This window comes from Mustela erminea, chromosome 10, assembly GCF_009829155.1.
Source record: "Mustela erminea isolate mMusErm1 chromosome 10, mMusErm1.Pri, whole genome shotgun sequence".
Classification (NCBI taxonomy): domain Eukaryota; kingdom Metazoa; phylum Chordata; class Mammalia; order Carnivora; family Mustelidae; genus Mustela; species Mustela erminea.
In genome coordinates this window covers 72,979,949-72,999,203 of record NC_045623.1, presented here as the reverse complement: position 1 = coordinate 72,999,203, position 19,255 = coordinate 72,979,949, and the positions used below count along the sequence as shown (strand labels likewise).

At 47.6% G+C, this 19,255-nt stretch overlaps 1 protein-coding gene across 4 annotated transcripts; it reads right to left on the bottom strand.

Annotated features, from left to right (window-relative positions):
- Window positions 1–937: 937 nt before the first annotated feature.
- Window positions 938–10,432, bottom strand: LOC116600677 (cytochrome P450 4A6-like). 4 transcript variants are annotated; one of them, XM_032360892.1, is made up of 12 exons: window positions 10,205–10,432; window positions 9,053–9,194; window positions 8,233–8,277; window positions 7,629–7,756; window positions 6,502–6,626; window positions 5,975–6,129; window positions 5,447–5,553; window positions 5,166–5,356; window positions 4,937–5,070; window positions 3,985–4,049; window positions 3,778–3,854; window positions 938–1,289 (listed from the first exon to the last, which is right to left on the bottom strand). In XM_032360892.1, the coding sequence occupies exons 1-12, from the start codon at window positions 10,397–10,399 to the stop codon at window positions 1,121–1,123; spliced, it is 1,533 nt and encodes a 510-aa protein (XP_032216783.1). In that variant the 5' UTR covers window positions 10,400–10,432; the 3' UTR covers window positions 938–1,120. The 4 variants fall into 4 exon arrangements, 3 of the variants coding, with proteins under 3 accessions (XP_032216783.1, XP_032216784.1, XP_032216785.1); XR_004289749.1 differs by lacking the exon at window positions 938–1,289 and having other exon boundaries at window positions 3,820–3,854; window positions 4,937–5,081; XM_032360893.1 differs by lacking the exons at window positions 938–1,289; window positions 3,778–3,854; window positions 3,985–4,049 and adding an exon at window positions 4,075–4,631.
- Window positions 10,433–19,255: the final 8,823 nt, after the last annotated feature.

Genomic DNA, 19,255 nt, shown 5'->3' with positions numbered 1-19,255 from the left:
GGACATTCAGAGGGTGAAGCAAGTATGGAATGGGTAGTGGAAGAAGGCTGTTATAAATGCGAAGGATGGCCATGTCATAGGTTATAGAAATAAAGAGGGTAATTACTTCTAGCATTTCCTGCTTTGTTATGAATATGATTATGCATGTGTGCACATGCGTGTCAGATTTTTTCTTTCTTGTCTTATATCCTGCACAGAACCCAGACGTGTGGTACTAATAGTCAACTTTGTATCATAGCATGTAGGTCACAGGATTTCAGGGAGAAGAGAGAATACCCTCCAATGACTGCTTCCTGGTTGGGGAAAAGGATTAACACACATTCAATTGTGTGAAGGTTAGTTGATGGAAGTGTGACTTTATTATACTTAAATTGCAGATGAAGTATGGTTTAATGGAATGTGCAAATGATAAGAGGACACATGGTAGACTGTGATAGACTAGCTTTATGCATCAGCTTGGATTGGCTGGAGTCTCCGTTATTCAATTAAACAAAAGTCTAGATGTTGCACTAAAAATTTCATGGGTACTGTTAGCATCTGTAATCAATTGTAATTGTAATCAATTTAAGAACAGCATATTTCCTTGATAAATGGGGAGGCCTAATCCCCTCACTGAATAGCCTTAAGAGCAGACTTTTAGAAGGTAGAAAATGCAAGAAAAGAGATTCTCCCTTAGAGGTTCTGTAATAGCTTTGTTGTGCCAGGGAGACCCATTTCATATTTCTGATCAGCTAAGCTGCAGGATCATCATCTTGTGCTCTTTTAAGGAACCAAGTCTGTGTAATGTGGTTAAGCAGCAAGGAACACAAAGCAGACAGAAAGTAACAGCAACAGGGAGAGAGAAGACAGCCTGGGGGACAGGCAGCTTATCATGACTTACATGGATAGTCAGAGCTACAGCTGGGTAGGAGAAAGGTAACAAGCAAACAGGTAGGAATATTGGAAAAGGGTGAGATGGAGAAGAGCAGACAGTCTGATGCACAACAGGAGGAGAGCAGGAGACTGGCTGTGGGCAGAGTGAAAGTGGGAAGTGGGCAGAAGACAGTAGACAAGAGAGACTGACAGGAAAACATGATGGTAGGCAGGAGGCCATCGGGGCTCATCCTTGTCCCCACAAGGGTTAGAGGAGCTTCCTGAGATGCAGGTGGATCCCATTCTTGGACATTAACACAATTCTTGAAGTGGGAACAGGGACCCTGAAAGGATCTGGTGCCAGCTCAAAGCGGAGCAGGGTCAGGGCCACTGCCACCTTCATCTCGTTCATGGCAAACTGCTTCCCGATGCAGTTCCTGGGTCAGGGAGGAAAAAGGAAATGAGAAGTGGCATCAACCCCCCTGCCAGGAGCAGCACATTCATGGCCCTCCTGCATGGACACACAGCCCAGTCCCTTTCCCTCAGGACACACACACATCTCTACGCCTACCCCACCTAGCTTGTTTCACACTCTCCCCTTATCCTTTGACAAAGCCTACACTCTTCCAGTATTAGTTCCTACTCCTATCTATGCTCTCAGTAGGCCTGAAATTCTGTTGCAAGAAGGTCAGCAACTTGTGCTCAGGGCAAAGTCAAGGGATCACTAAAATAGTTTATTATTAAGTTGTTGACTCTCTGCACATGCCATTTCTGGTTTCACAATGGGGAGAACAGGACAGGGTACCATGGGGGTGGGTTGGGCCACCCTTCAGGCCCTAACCATCTGGGGCACACAGGGGTCCAGATCCTCAGAGTAAGGACAAGGCAGAGCTGGGTAAGGAAGTCAGCATGGCACAGAGAAGCTTCTGCAGGGGCAGAGCCTTAGTGACTCTCAACCTGCTACACCATCTGCCTGCCAGGTTGGGTCCAGACTCCTACTTTCTTCTTGGTCCCTCAGTCAACCAGCTGCTGTAGCCTTCCAATTCTACTGCAGAAATGTCTCTGCTTGCCATCACCCTACCTCCTAACCCAGACTTTTCTGTCTCCTGCCTCCACTTCCTCTCCTGAAACCCCAGCCAAGTTCAGAACCTCCCATGCCCTCCATCACAGGTACAACATGTCCAAATGCCTCAGATGACATCAGAGTCCTCTCTCGGTTGTTGGCTCACTCACTAGTCACCTGTTAACTCTCTCCTCCTTTCAGCTCAGCTCCTGCTGAGGAGATCCCAAGGAATGCCCTCCCTCCACCTCTGCCTGCCACATGCTCATGGCTAAGGGCAATGATAGCCTGTCCTCACCCCCACTCCTGCTCACCATGCCTCTTCATTCCTGGACCCTGACATCACCCTAATACTTTACTCAGGGACACTTCACTTTCCAGAGTAGGACAGTGCCAGGAACATGGAGCTTCCTATGGTGGGGTCAATTAGGAAATGAGTTATTATAGTGAAAAAAATAAAATAAAGAAAGGAAGGAAGGAAGGAGAAGAAAAAGAAGAAAGAAGAAAGAAAGAAAGAAAGAAAGAAAGAAAGAAAGAAAGAAAGAAAGAAAGTCAGTCTCTTTTGAGTGGAGGCATGTAGTTCTTGAGTGTAAACTCCTGGAGGCGAGGCCAGTATGCTCTCTCATAGCAGAGGACTTGGCACACAGAGAGAAGCTTAATAGGTAGTCTTAAAAATGAACGATGTCTATTGAACTGAAAAATAAACCCATGCTGAATGGAATAAAATGAGTAACCATTAGTTCTGAGCTAGGAGATAAGCTGCCTACTCCTCTCCTGTCTCTATTGGCAGCAACATGACTTGCACCAATGTCTAGGAAGAAGGACTCAATCTCAAGGAAAAACAGATCCTGAAGCCAGTATCTGGAAGCACAATTTGCTAAAAGATGTGGTGTGAAAGTGGGTTCACACTTTATGTGAAGGGTTGACAGATTTCTGTGTTTGGAAAAAAACATTTTTCTAAGAACTGCTTACAAAGTTTCCTGCAGTTACTATTTATAGGACACTTTCAGCAGCACTGGAGGATTTCACAGCAGCCATGCTGGACAATAGTCATCCCACTGAACAGCTACTTCACATGTGCTTTACATTTTACACACCAGGTAACGTTCAAATGCCATGTGTCATATATATACAACAGATTGCATTTTCTTCCAAAAGCAATTAAATGTCCTCATTTTTATATATTTGCCCATTTGGATGTCTGGACTCGTATATAGAGCCCAGATCATATGTACTGATTGGACACCTGGGAAAATTGTCAAGTGTACATGACCATTACCATAGAATCAATAATTCATTTGGTTGAAGAAAATATAGCAACAACACACATTAGCCGAGTACTTTATGAAGCACTTAAGAGACACAGGAACCTTTCCTGTGTATGGCTGAAATATTTGAGACATGCAGGAAGCTGAGTACGGAAGCACATGCAATGTAGTCAATGGTGCAGTGTGGAGGCAGAATGGGGAGTTGAGTAGAAAATCTGGTTTGAGATTGTGTGCAACAAAAACTTTTGTGTCCATCCTGTGTTTGACTTTGACAACACTTGAAAATTACATGTGAGAAAATCTAATTCTGTAAAGTCACACTCACAAAATGAAGAACTCACAAGAATACCCTGAGCTATGGAACACCCACTGATACTGAATTGTGGATGGAGATTGTGTAAGAGCAATGGGTCAAAGTCTCCATGGCATTCAGTGATTACCAACTTTCTTTGCATAGAGACACATACCTCTTTCCCAGCACTCCAACATGCCAGGACATATCTACAGTAACCCACATAAATGTAGCAAGTCACAAACATCAAGTATGTACCCCCAAAATAGCCCCTGCCTCCTCCCATTCTAGTACGAGTGCCTCACCTTGATCCTCCTGAGAAGGGCAGGAAAGCATGGCTATGTCGAGAGGATCCTGGTGCAAACCGGGAAGGGTCAAACACCTGCAGAGGGAGCACCAGGGCCAGGACAGTGTGATCAAGCCCTTCCTTCCAATCATCCAAGGGACAGCACACCCAGAGGTGGGCCAGGAAGAAGGTTTGATCTGGAGAGGTCATCCCAACGTCATCATACCTCTGGGTTTGGCCACACCTTTGGGTTGTGGTGAAGGGCATAAAAGGAGAGCGTCACTAAGAATCCTGTGAACCAGAAGAGAGAAGGCTAGACATACATGTTTGTGGAGCCCAGCTGCACCCACACACAGCTTGGCAGCCACATTGAGAACCACTCCTCATCACTGTGAATGGAATGATAGTGTTGCAGGAGAGATGGGGCAGACATGGCACAACAGGTGTGCATGTGTGCACAGATTAGAAGATTAACCATGACCAAGCTGAGACGCAGGAAGAAACTGGAGGCTTACTTTTTGGAACAACTCAAGGGACAACTCACATTTATCAACTACCATCTGTGACCTCTTAGAAATATCCATGAACGCCTACATCCTCACAATAACCTTCCAATGAAGGCTCACATCTCCATCATTCCCATGAGGCACCTGATTCTCAGAGAAGCTGAGCAACTTGCCTCTGACCACCCCGCTAGGATGTGGCAGGGCTGGGATTCAGAGCAGAGAGTAGACGAACAGTGGTCTCCAGCTATGGCAGGGATCTGAGATCTGGTCATCAGCTACTCTCTGCCATCATCCTGAGGGCTCCCTGGAGACTGGACCATCTGAGCCATGATGGTGAATTCTTTGATCTCTCTCATTAGCCGAGACCCTATAAGGAAAGACCACATCTCCCCCAGGCCCATCTGATTTTCTCTCAAGCACTCATATCTCAAGGAATGAGAATATTAGGGCAAAACACAAAACCACATTCAGAGTCTATCGGGTTTTTATTTCTTGGATTTAAGCTCTGTGCAAAGAACACCATATACCTCATCTGAACAACAAATGAAATACTAGTTTTCCTGAGGGGTAAGGTGTCTCAAAGACATGCACAAACTGTGGTGTACATGTGGATTTCTGGTATCTCATGCATTCCTGCCAACATTTTATGAGTGAGAATGGGGAAGTTCACACCTTTGGGTAAGGAGCGTCCGTCAGGGAAGGTGATGGCCTTGCTGAGCTCTCTGCCAACACCTGGAACTGGTGGATAGAGTCGAAGTGCCTCCTTGATGCACATGGTGGTGTAGGGCATCTGGTCCAGGTGGTCCCTAAAACAAAGCTATCCTGAAGGGTGGGCAAGGCCCTGGCAGCCAGGGAATTCTCTACTTGAGAGGGAAGGGCCTCCCATCTCATGAGCACTCACCAGGTAATGGAGACACCACCCCTCAGGAGGTTCTGGATCTCCTCCCGGCATTTCTGCTGATGCTCTGGGTGTGTGGCCAAAGCATAGAGGATCCAGGAGATGCCGCTGGCTGTGGTGTCATGGCCCTCAAACATGAAGGTGTCCACTTCCGCACGGAGATCTTTGTCAGAAAGGCTGTTCCTGTTCTGCATCTGGGAAGACACAGAGCAAGGGCAGGTTTGAATTTGCCCCCCTCCTCCACACTCATGGGACAAGCCTCAGGCCTTCCCTGCCACACTCACTTGGGCAAAGAGGAGGATGTCCAGGAAGTCCAAGTGCCTCTTGCTCCTAACCTTCTCCAGGTCTCCCTCCTCCTGCAGCCGAGCTTTCCTCAACTTGATCACTCGGTCTGTCCAGAACAGTGTTCCCAGGCAGAGCTGAATGCTCCGGGTGCCCAGACACAGACACTCACAGTAGCCCCAGTCAGGGTGCCAGGTAGATCAGGAGGAATGTGGGAGTGAGTGTGTTTGTTGGGGTGGGAGCTCTAGCACCAGGTGCTTGCAGGTCACCACTCCCCTAGCAGCACAGCCAAGGAGGCTCTGCTTGAATGCTGCTGGCAGGGGCTCATTCAGCCTTCACTCATGGGGTGACACATGTAGCTTCTTGCATAGCACCTGGCACCCTAACACCTGCACCAGAGGAGTTCCCAGGTCGGTGTTTCCCAGGTCCTGGAAGGGCAGCCCGGGGCAGGACTCAGCTTGAGGGTCAGGGCCAGACCCTTTGGGATGTGCCTGATGAAGGAGGGGAGCTTCCCAGAGGGCAGATACAACCTGTGTGTTGATGGGCAAGCTGGCAGGCCTGGTGGTTCCAGTGGCCTTCAGGGGTCAGCCTGTAGATGATGTCTTTCCAGTAGAAAACATTCATCATCCGAGAAAACACCAGGTTGTTCAGGTCCCAAACGGCTTGAAGGTAGGACTGGGAGTTCCTGAAAGGGGAGGATGCAGAATGGACTGGATGGGGAGAGGCTTGTGACCTGGAGTGTGGTGGGCCTGTGTATGGAGCATTCCACAATCAATGGGACAGGCAACTCTCGGCATTTGTCATGTTGTTCTTATACCCTTGAGACTCTTAGCCCTTTATGAGGGACATGGGCATCCAGGTTTCTTCCTGGGGCAGAGAGCAGGGTCTGTGCCTAATGAAGGGTTGTTGCGGGCTGAATTTAACTAGGGCCAGGGGTTCTCTGCAGAATGTGACTCTTTGGGCTGGTAAACATCCGAGATGTCCTAACTACCTCTCAGATACGTTCACCCAAGTTGGTAAGAAATAGGACCTTGCACCTAATAAGGATTTCACTAACCTTTCTGTCTGGTGGTTGGCCTGGTCACTGAAGGCACACTTCATAAGGGTGTCCAACGTCATCAAGGAGATGTGTCCAAAGATCTCCAGAGATGAGTTCTGGTTGAGGAGCTCCTCCCATTTGTCCTGTGGTAGAGGGACACATAAACCTTTCTCTACTCCTTTAAAGGACCCATGCTAACAAGGCTAGACTCTCTCTCTGCCTCTCCAAATATTCTTAAAGATGCCCTCACTTTCTAAACAGTTGTGTTTCATCAGTTTAGGACCATATAGCCATTTGTTTGTAATGCAGTGAGTATTTTCTCAGAATATACTCTGAGAAAGTTGTTAGTTAATTTTCATTTAATTAATCATGATCTCTCACCATCTGACTTAGGAAGAAGTCTGATAATAACCACCTTTTAGCAGATCAGAAAATATTGTTTTTCAGGGGACTCGGGGTAAATATTTGTGTCTTGGGGTTGATCTACACATGAAAAACAGGTGAAGTCCCAATTTAGGGAGCAAGAGTCAAGGCAAAGGAAAGGTCAAAGGGCTAAGACTGGGGTTTCTAAAGAAGGGTTATCAGGGAATTCAGTTCCTCTTTTGCAACAAATGTTAGTTGAGCACAGTGAGTGAGAAATAGAGTCAGGCTCAGAGTTGATGTTATGGCAGGACCCAGCTTTGGGGATAGAGACCTGGTCTCCAATTCCCTCCATGGAGCATCTAAAACCCATCAGAAGCCTTCAGCCCCAGCCCAGAGCCTACCGGAGTGAACACATGGGATGTCCACCATGCCTTTGAAGCTCCTACTGCCCATACCAGCCAGGGGAAGCTTGTCCTGTTGTCTAGGGGCATTGACTACTCTTCCTGCCCAAATCAAACACATGAAAGCAGGAGGAGAAGGGACCCTTTATCCACCATGACTGACTCTCCTATGGGCAATGAGCAAAGAGTGGAGAAAATAAGTGCCTGGGTCCTTTCCTATTCCATCTATCCTCGGGGGGGGCCCTGTCTCATAATATGGTATAAATGGGTGAATCTGGGTGCCATGTCTAATGGATGTCTGAAGGACACAGCTGTCTGAGAGTGGACTTTGTGAACTGTACTGGGGGTGTGAGTGTGCAGGTGGGCAGGGTTTGAACTTACCAGCATCACTTGGACAGAGTCGGCCATGAGCCCCACATAGGGCTTCAGGATGTCATAGTGGAAGGCTGGGGTCAGCATTCTCCGGTGCTGGAACCACGTCTGCCCATTCAACAGGAGCAAACCATACCCTGGACCACAATGGGTGTGTGTGGGAGAGGGAGGAACCCCCCAAGAGTTGTCTGGGGACAACTGGGGAGGAACCCAGGGTGTCAGAAGAAGGGCATTCTGGGCAAGGCAGGAAAGGACAGTGCATGTCAGGAAGGGGACTTTCCAAAGCCTGGTGCACAGGAAGTGGTTATAACAGCTGCAAAAATCAAGCCTGAAACAGAGCTAAGGCTGGTTTATAGAAGGACTTTAGTGAAAAGTTGGGCTGAGATCGTTGGCGAGGACTCAGAAGTGATGTGGGATAAACTGAGAATCAGGAGGTCTCTCCCACCATCAGGAAGAGGTGAGGTTTTTATTAGAAGAAGAGAATGGAGACTCAACTCAGAGTTAAGTGAAGTGACTATGGTGCTGTTCACCTCTTATTTAATCTGGGTCAAATGAATAGGTGTTGGTAAACCTAAGCAGAAGGTAAACCACAGTCATAATTAAATGTACTTACCTAACCAGGGAGCTAGGAATCTGTAGGAACCATCAGACTTTGGGTCTGAAAGTAAGAAGGGCATTACAGGAAACTGGAAGTGACCAACATAGGCATGATGTTCCCTGGAGGTCGCTATGTTTCAGACCATTGTCCCCCATCCCTTTCTGATGATTGTTAGCTGGCAATTAGTGTCAAGGCACCTCCTACTTGCTTCCAACGCGAACTCTCTTTCTTTCCTCATAGTCACTGAAGGCTCGGGAAGGAAGACTCAAAGTCCCCCTGCGGAGCCCCACTGCATCAGGTAGGTATATTCAGCAGAAACAAGGGCTCTTTTTTAGTGCCAGTGAAAATACAGAGTCTCAGGTATTTTGAGGAATCGTGGTGACTTGGCCATACCATTACCCATCATAGAGAACATTTAGAAGTACCAAACTGAAGTTATCTTGTATAAGAAATTGTCTTTCAGAACCGGAATTGTCTCAGTTTGGTTAAGAAAGGAAGGAAAGACAGCAACAGCCAGGCAGAAAGGAGGAAGGGAGGAAGGAAGGAGGAGAGAAAGGAAGGAAGGAAAGAAGGGGAGAAGAACAGAATGAACAGTGCACAACAGAAAGGATAAGAGAAAGGAATAGAAAAAGGAAAAAAGCAGCCCAACACAGCTGTATCCACTTTCAATTTAAATAATATCTGGCCTTCTGCTGGCTTGTATGCTGGGAGGGTCATAGGTAGAGAGTCATGTATTGATAGCTGAGCCTCCAGTGTCTTGTGCAAGTTCACAGACCCCTGGGCATGTATCCAAGAGGGAAGAGCTACTCCAACAGGTATGCGGGTGTCCTCTCACCAGATCGTGCCAGGATCACCTTCATGTAGTCAGGGTCGTAGATCACGACCTCCATTTCTGTGCCCCATAGCCAGCGAGGACAGGCACATGGAAATTTCTCTACCCATTTCAGTAGCAGTTGCAGCTGCTCTTCTTTTTGCAACTGTCACCAAAAGAAAGAGAAATCAATAGGGCGCCTGGGTGGCTCAGTGGGTTAAAGCCTCTGCTTTCAGCTCAGGTCATGATCTCAAGGTCTTGGGATCAAGCCCCGCATCGGGCTCTCTGCTCTGTGGGGAGCCTGCTTCCTCCTCTCTTTCTGCCTGCCTCTCTGCCTACTTGTGATCTGTGTGTCAAATAAATAAATAAAATAATCTTAAAAAAAAAAAAGAAAGAAAGAGAAATCAATAAAACCTTTCTTCTGTTTCCGTGGCTAGATCCAGGGGTATGGGCAAGATGGACATAAGAAGAGAGTTCTGGATCCATCGGCAAACTAAGTGTTCAGAACTGTTTCTTATGACTTTGGCTCTGATCCACACTTTCCTGGCTGTCCCAGGTTTATCCTAAGCTAGGTTATGTCCCATTGTCGAGTGGAGTTAGTGGCCTTCACAATCAACAGCCTACAGAAACTTGTCAGGGATTAACTCCATGGTGTACAAAACTACTGGAAGCCAACATTTGCATGATAAACTTATGACAACTTTTATCACATGGTAAGCAATTGTGCCATACAATTTTATTTGGAGCATAAAGTAGATTGTATTTCAAAATTTAAATTTGTGTATTAATACTACTTTGATGACAGCAGATTAAGAGGCCATGACACTAGAGGATAATTAATGTTATGATGGAGGGAAGCCCAAGTTTTGGGGGAAGATTTGGACACTCTGAATTGGCCATTAGAATCCCTTCCTCATGCATTTGTTCATTCATCAAGTCATCATTTACCAAAATGCTATTGGGTTGCTTGGGTCTGTTGACTACAACTGCTCAATGGACTTTGACCATTTGTTGAAACCATAAACCCTTGGTGAGCCCCTCCACATGTGGATTTTCCCTTTGCCATGGGCAGCCCTCACACCAAGCCAGTGCTGGCACATAGCTAGTGTTGGGTGGGTGGTTGCTGCCTTCCCCAGCTGACCCCACCCTTCCATCCCCAGTCCAGCCCCTTCCTACCTCATGCCTGTGCCCAAAGAGCCAGTGGGAAGGAGGGGACGGGAACTCCTGGACTGCTCTGAGAAGCCACTGCCTGTGCAGGTACAGCTGTGCTGTCTTGAGCAGGAGCAGAACCAGCCCTAGCACGGAGGCCACTTGTAGGAGCCCAGGGACACCGCCCAGGGGTCTGATGACACTCAGCACAGAGACACTCATGGTGCAGGTGCTGCTGGATCGCTGACTCTCCCTGACTGTTGCGGACCTTCCCTGAGCATCCCGGCCCAGACAGTCAGGGGATGATGGCCCTGCCCACCTGGAGAGAGGGTGAAGAGTGAGGGCGGGGCTTAGACTGGACATCTAAAGTTCATTAACTGTGAGGATGTTAATGGGAAACTATGGGAGGAAAGCTTTGTCAGCAGACAGCGATAATGGCTGGGTACGTTCCCACTTGGCTCTTCTCCCTGTTACTCAACAAATATTTTAGGAGCACCTACTCTGTGCCAGGCAAGGGCTATATGCTGGGACACAGCTGCCAGCAAACATGAATCCTGACAACAGACATGAATCCTGACTGCAAAAACTTCACAGTCTAGTTTACCAAATGCTCAGGAAGTGGGTTTGTTTTATTATCCCATTTGTGAGAGGAAAACACTTACAGAGAGCTAACATGATGAGACCATAGGAAAACCACCATTGAGAGTGTCAGCTGGGATTAGAGTCAGGGATCTCCAAACTTTCTGTCTCAGCTGCCTCTGTGTTGTTCCCCATGCTTGTCCCATCCCATCATTCAGTGATGTTCTGGGATGACTGTGCCTACAGGCAGAGCTCTGGCCTCACACTCAGGAAGCCCAATCCAGGGCTTGCTCATGACATATGAAGCCAACCAGTCATACTCTCTGTGCCTCAGGTTCTCCTACTATAAGGGGGGGGTAATCATCCCTTTCCCAAGGAATGCTCATTCAGTCACACATGCACTCAGCAAATGTTTCCTCAGCTCACAGTCTGGGAGATAAAGGCAGAAAACTAATGTAGTACAGGAAAACATGATAAGGCTTGTACTGAAAGAATGAATAAGGGGGTGGGCCCACCCAGGAAGGAGACAACTAAAAACAAGAAAGGGACCCTGAAGGGTGAATAGGTATTCATCAGGTGATGAGTGCTAGGGAATGGGATGGGCACTGAAGACTCATGGAGACCATATGAAAGCACATCTGAGGAGGACAAGTAAGTCTCTCAGCCTCACTTCATTCCTGATTCTCTTCCCCCAAATTGACTCCACGCCCATAACTCTGAAAGGAAAACAAGATGTTTTTGTCAGGAGTTCTTTGGAAGGCAGCTTTTCCTCCTGCCATGTTCGTCTCCATCTACCTTGTTATTCCTACACCCTCCTCCTGTGGCTGACTCCTGAGGACTCAGGAGGCAAACATGGAGTTACACCCAGAATTGCAACCCAGGCTGTTCCACTTCCAATCTTTCTCCACAACTGCCCATCATGTGCTAGGTGCAAAGCTGGTACTGATCCAAGCAAGGAAAGGAGTCAGGTTCCAGAGTCCCTGGGCCTGGGCCAGCAAGGCATGGAAAGTAAGCATAGAAATGGAGGAAAGTTGAGAGGCATGGGCAATATGATTACACACTCCTGGGTTTGGACAGTGGCCCAGGACTTAGGGGGAAATGGAGAGACCTGTGGCTCCATGGGTTGTGTAATGAATCTCCTGTTACAAGGACCTGAAGCACCAAGTCCTCAACAGTGTATGACACTTCTTAATGTAGCATTAATCTGAGGAACAGGAAACATACAAAATAAGAAGGCAGAGGAATTCTCCCCAAAAGAAAGGTCTAGAGGAAATCACATCTAGGGATTTCTCAAAACAGATAAAAGCAATATATCTGAATAAGAATTTAGAGCAATAATCATTAGAATGCTAGCTTCTTTCAAGCTGAAAGAAGCATAGAAGACACCAGAGAGGAACACCTGGATGACTCAGTCAGTTAAGCATCTGCCATCAACTCATGTCATGATCCCAGGGTCCTGGGATGGAGTCTTATATTGAACTCCTTGGTCAGTGGAGAGCCTGCTTCTCCCTTTGCCTGCCACTCCCCCTGCTTGTGCTCGCTCTCTCTTTCTGACAAATAAATAAAATCTTAAAAATAAATAAATAAAAAAGAAGTAGAAGACACCAGAGGAAGCCTTGCTGCAGAGATAGAAAATCTAAAACTTAATTAGGCTGAAATTAAAATATGCTATAAATGAGATGCGAAACCCACTGTATGCAATCACAACAAAGAAGAAGTAAAAGAATAAATAGAAGAGATAGAAGATAAAATTATGGAAAATAATGAAGCTGGAAAGAAGAGAGAAAGAAAACTATTAGATCATGGAAGTAGACATTGAAATCTGCAATTCCTTCAAGCACAATAATATCCATATCATAGGAGTCACAGAAGAAAAGAGCAAGAAAAAGGCTCAGAAGGCTAATTTCAACAATGTACAGCTACAAACTTCCTAATCTGGGGAAGGAAATAGGCATTCAAGTCCAAGGAGCATAGAGAACTACCTTCAGAGTCAACAAAAACAGGTCAACACCAAGATATATCACAATGAAACTTGCAAAATGCAAGATAAAGAGAGAATTCTGAAAGCAGCTAGGGACAAAAGGTCCCTACAAGGGTAGACACGTAAGGTTAGCAGCAGAGTTGTCCACAGAAATCTGGCAAGCGGGAAAAGAGTGGCATCATATAATGAATGTGCCAAAGGGGAAAAAGATGCAGCCAAGAATATCTTATCCAGCAAGGCTGTCATTCAGAATAGAGGAGAGATAAAGAATTTCCTAGACAAGAGAAGTTGTAAATACAAACCCAGGCCTGCAAGACCTATGAAGGAGGACCCTTCGAGCAGGAAGGAGAGGCCACAATCAAAACAACAACAACAACAACAATAACAACAACAACAACCTAGAAAAGAACAGAGGTAATCTACAAGAACAGTGCCTTTACAGGTAATGCAATGGCTTTAAATTCATACTCATCAATAATTGCTTTGAATGTAAATGCACTAAATGCTCCAATCAAAAGACATAGTGTATCAGACTGGATTTTTTTTTAAAGCCCCATTAATATGCTGCTTACAGGAGACTCATTTTAGACACAAAGACACCTCCAAATTGAAAGAGAGGGGAATAGGGAACCATTTATCATGTTAAGAGACATCAAAAGAAAGCTGGAATCATCATACTTATATCAGACAAACTAGATTCTTTTTTATTTTGTTTTTTATTATGTTCACTTAGCCAACATACAGTACATCATTAGTTTTTGATGTAGTGTTCAATGATTCATTAGTTGCATAAAACCCCCAGTGCTCATCACCACACACACACCCTCCTTAATATCTGTCACCCAGTTACTGCATCCCACCACTGCCCTCCATTCGGTAACCTTCAGTTTGTTTCCCAGAGTCCAGAGTATCTCATGGTTTATTTCCTTCTCTGATTTCTTTCCATTCAGTGTTCTCTCCCTTCCCCTCTGGGTCCTCCGAACTATTCCTTAACTTCCACATACAAATCAAACTATACGATAATTGTCTTTCTCTGCTTGACTTATTTCACCTAGCATAATCCCCTCCAGATCCATCCATGCTGATGCAAATGATGGGTATTCATCCTTTCTGATGGCTGTATAATATTCCATTGGGTATATGGACCACATCTTCTTTATCCATTCACCTGCTGAAGGACATCTCAACTCCTTCCACAGTTTGGTTATTGTTGACATTGCTGCTATGAACATTGGGGTGCATGTATCCCTTCTTTTCACCACATCTGTATCTTTGGGGAAAATACCTAGTAGTGCAATTACTGGGTCATAGGGTAGGTAGATCTATTTTTTTTAAGATTTTATTTATTTATTTGACAGGAGAAATCACAAGTAGTTGGAGAGGCAGGCAGAGAGAGAGAGAGAGGAGGAAGCAGGCTCCCTGCTGAGCAGAGAGCCCCATGCGGGACTCGATCCCAGGACCCTGAGATCATGACCTGAGCCGAAGGCAGCGGCCTAACCCACTGAGCCACCCAGGCGCCCCTAGGTAGATCTATTTTTAATGTTTTAAGGAACCCCCATGCTGTTTTCCAGAGTGGCTGTATCAGTTTGCATTCCCACCAACAGTGTAAAAGTGTTCCCCTTTCACCAACATTTCTCCAACATTGTTGTTTCCTGTCTTATTCATCCTCTGCCATTCTAACTGGTGTAAGGTTGTATCTTATTGTGGTTTCAATTTGTATTTCCCTGATGGCTAGTGATGTTGAACATTTTCTCATGTGTCTGTTAGCCTTTTGTATGTCTTCTTTGGAGAAGAGTCTGCTCATGTCTTCTGCCCATTTCTTGACTGGATTTCTTGTTTTTTGGAGGTGTTGAGTTTGATAAGTTCTTTATAGATCTTGGATATCAGCCCTTTGTCTCTTATGTCATTTGCAAATATCTTTTTCCATTCCGTGGGTTGCCTCTTAGCTTTGTTGACTGTTTCCTTTGCTGTGCAAAAGCTTTTTATCATGATGAAGTCCCCAAAGTTCATTTTTGCTTTTGTTTCCCTTGCCTTTACAAACTTGTTTTGAAAGAAGTTGCTGTGGCCAATGTCAAAGAGGCTGCTACCTATGTTCTCCTCTAGGATTTTGATGGATTCCTGTCTCACATTTAGGTCTTTCATCCATTTAGATGTGTATGGTGTAAGAGAATGGTCCAGTTTCATTCTTCTGCATGTAGTTGTCTAATTTTCCCATCACCATGTATTGAACTGACTGTCTTTTTTCCATTAGATAGTCTTTCCTGATTTGTCAAAGATTACTTGAACATAGAGTTTGTTGGTCTGGCAGAAAGGGCTACTTAAGATGGTGAAAGTTCCCGCTACAAGACCTGAGCTCAGACAGGAGAACAAAGGCCCAAGCAGGAATCTGAGACCCTCCCGCCCCTGGCTCCAGTGGACCAATGGGACCCCGACGAGCAGGCGAAATATCCAAATAAGGGAAACTTGCCAAAAGACCCCTGAGCTCTCCCCTCGAGACCCCTTAAAAGCCCCCTCCTCCCTGCCTTCGGCGCGACTTCCGCCACTCTGCTTTCCAGAGTCGCGGAACCTCGCCCGAGGGTGCCCACCTCCTCCCGGCGCAACTTTCCTGGCTCCCCTTCTCCTGAGCCCTGAAACTTCACCGGAGAGTGTTTTTAATAAATCTTGCCTTGCACCCACTTTGCCTGGTGTTGTGTTTATCTCGCCGGAAAAAACTTTACATTTGGTGCCGAAACCCAGGAAGGAGATTGAGCCCCCACACAGTGGGGAGGCTCTCTCCTTTCCCTGGCCGGACCGGACCTGCCTTTCCGAACTCCACTTCCAAAACTGTGGTGAGTTTCCCCGATTCCGCGCCTCCTTCCGGAAAGCCCTGCCCTAATCGCGGCCGCATCAGGGTGGACCCCACCGGTCACCAGGTGACCTCCGTGACTCCGAGAGGCTGGAAGACGTCCTAACCTCTACAGCAGTCAACACAGTTTTTCCACAACCCAGTGGTGGACGAGGGGACGCCTTCCTCCAGCCCTCGGGTTGCCTGGCAATGAATCGTGGGGACCTCTTAATCCAAATTTGACCCTAAAACATCCCGGGGGTGTTTTAGGCCTATTGGCCAATCTTAAAACCCTGGAACTGGACCAGGACCTGTGAAAACGATATTAATGTATTGTCACTTGGCCACAATACCGATTAGACAATCAGTCCCAATGGCCTCCGGAAGGCACGTTTAATTATCAGATTTTCATGGACCTAAATAACCTCGGCAGACACCAAGGCAGATGGGCCAAGGTCCCTTATGTCCAGGCTTTCTGGACTCTGCGCTCTCGTCCCTTCCTCTGCTCTCACTGCTCCACCTCACAGGTCCTCTTGGCCCGCTCCCCTCCCCCTACCCTGCCACCCACTGCTCCCAAAGACTCGGACCTCTCCTCCCTGTCTCCTCTCTCTGAACCCCCGGAGAGCTTCACCCACCCACTGACAAGAGGGCCCCTGGTTCCTCCTCCTCCTCCTCACCGCGATCCCTTACCCCAAGGTCCCTTAAGTTCAGGATTTCTGAACCAGCACCCTCGTCTACCCCTCCTCCCCCTCCCCACTCCTATCCGAACTCCTGACAAATTTATCTGCAGTAAACGGGAAACTCAAATCAAAGTTTACTGAAGGTCAAATAGGCTCTTGTTATTTGTTAAAATCTGCTAGCAAAGAGATGACTAGAACTGATGGTTACTTGTGTGTCTCAGAGTTTTAATGGGTAATTCTTTTTTTTTTTTAAAGATTTTATTTATTTATCAGAGAGAGAGTGGGGAGAGAGCGAGCACAGGCAGACAGAATGGCAGGCAGAGGCAGAGGGAGAAGCAGGCTCCCCGCTGAGCAAGAAGCCCGATGTGGGACTGGATCCCAGGACGCTGGGATCATGACCCAAGCCGAAGGCAGCTGCTAAACCAACTGAGCCACCCAGGCGTCCCTTAATGGGTAATTCTTAAGGTAGCTTTCAAAGTCTTTGGTAACCTTTAACAGAATGGGATAAAATACCAGAGCGCTTGTCGCTGGAACTAGGTTTATGCTTTTGAAATCTGTTGGTAAACATCTTTTGTGCTTAATTGAATTCTGTTGTAACAGCCGCAGGGCTACTGTTTGAGCTAGATCCTTTCATAAAGAATGGAAGGGGAGACTGATCACCTCCCATTAGCCAGGGATACCCAAAGGGGAGGGTGTCCAATCTGTTTGAATCTGAAGAGTGCCTGACTGTGTGAATGTGTCTGTATGGCTCCACCCGCACTAGGGCTCGAAAGCCCTCCCCTGAGTTAGTCTGCCCCCTAAGGGAGGTTGCTGGAGTTGAGGAAGTTCATGCGCCCGCCGGTCTCTCTACAAGACCTTTCCCAAATTGAGAAACGTTTGGGCTCCTTTTTGGCCAGTTCTGATAACTTTATTAAAGAATTCCAATATCTGGCCCAAGGCTATGACCTCACCTGGCATGATTTACATGTGGTCCAGACCACCACCCTCACCACAGAGGAGAGGGAATGCATCCAGGCTGCTGCCCGGGAGCACGCGGATCAGATCCAGCTCACTGATGCTGCCATGCCAGTTGGAGCCCGGGCGGTCCCAGCTGTAGAACCAGGTTGGGATTATCAGGATGGCCAAGATGGCCACTGGCACCGCGACCGCATGGTCCAATGTCTCATAACCGGCATGCGGGCAGCCTCTAATAAGGCCGTTAATTACGACAAGATTGGGGAGATTGTCCAGGCCCCTATGAAAACCCCACCATGTTTCTTAACCAATTGACTGAGGCTTTAACCCAGGACACTCGCTTGGACCCCACCTCTCCTGCAGGGGCCACGGTACTGGCTACTCATTTTATCTCTCAATTGGCACTGGATATACGGAGAAAGTAAAAGAAGGCTGAGGAGGGCCCTCAGACCCCCATTTCTGACTTGGTGAAAATGGCATTTAAGGTCTTTAATTCCTGTGAGGAGGCGGCTGAGCTTAAATGACAAGCCAGATTCCAGCAAAAGGTTCAGTTGCAGACCCAAGCCTTGGTAACAGCCCTGCGGCCGGCCGGCTCCAGGAGCCAGCAGAGAGGGGCAACCAATCACACCCCCCCCCGGGGGCCTGTTTCAAATGCGGGGCCGAGGGACATTGGGCTCGCCAGTGCCCCAATCCAAAGCCGCCAACTTGGCCTTGCCCTCAATGCCATTTGATGGGCCACTGGAAATCTGACTGCCCTAACCTCAGGGTATCTTTGGCGTCTCAACGTGGGGGACCCCCCGAGACAGTAAGTCCAGCCTTTCAACTGCTTGGATTGGAGGAAGACTGATGAAGCCCAGACTCGGCGACCCCTCTCACCCAGGCCGAGCCCAGGTTTACGCTCCAGGTAGCGGGTAAGTCCATCTCTTTTTTGCTGGACACGGGGGCTACCTACTCTGTTCTGCCTTCCTACTCGGGACTTACTCGAACCTCACCAATTACTGTTATGGGGATCGATGGGACCTCCTCCAATCCTAGGGTGAACCTTCCCCTTACCTGTAGCCTGGATGGGTTCCCCTTCCCCCACTCGTTCCTATGATTCCTTCCTGCCCGGTCCCTCTACTGGGTAGGGACATTCTCCAGAAACTAAGGGCAACTATCTGCCTCTCCCCTTCCTCCCCTCCCTCCACCTCAACCCGTTTCATCCTACACCTCTCCACTCCCTCGACACCCGCTCCAGATGACCTACCCACTGTAGGTCCTCGGGTGTGGGACATCTCAGAGCCCATCATCGCTTCCCACCTTACCCTGGTTAAAGTACAGCTTAAGGATAACTCTAAGTTTCCCTCTCGAGCTCAGTTTCCTATTTCCTTGGCCCACCGCCGGGGCCTGAAACCTATCATAGAACGGCTTTAACATCAGGGACTCCTGATCCCCATCATTTCCCCCTGTAACACCCCATCCTCCCAGTACGCAAGCCCTCAGGGGCTTATCGACTGGTACAAGACCTTAGGCTTATCAACGAGGACATGGTCCCCCTCCACCCAGTCGTTCCTAACCCTACTGTCTCGCATTCCCCCAAACACCTCTCACTTGACTGTACTGGACCTAAAGAACGCCTTTTTCACCGTCCCCTTGCACCCTGATTTTTATTTTCTTTTTGCCTTCACCTGGGAAGATCCTGACACGCACGCTTCTGGACAACTAACTTGGACTGTTCTACCCCAGGGGTTCAGGGACAGCCCTCACATTTTCGGCCAGGCCTTGACTACAGACTTACAGCAGTGCATCCTTAAGGCCAGTACTCTACTACAATATGTGGACGACCTCCTCCTCTGTAGCCCCTCCCTCTCGGTCTCCCAAGACAACACCTCCACCCTACTTAACTTCCTGGGGGCCAAGGGATATCAAGTCACCCCCTCTAAGGCCCTCAACATGACCTTAGGGCAGCCCATCATGGTCTACTCTCCCGCCGACTCACAGACCTTAGCCACCGATCCCTGGCCCATCTGACTCCTCGTCTCCAGCTATTCCATCTGCTATTCCTAGAAAACCCGCATCTC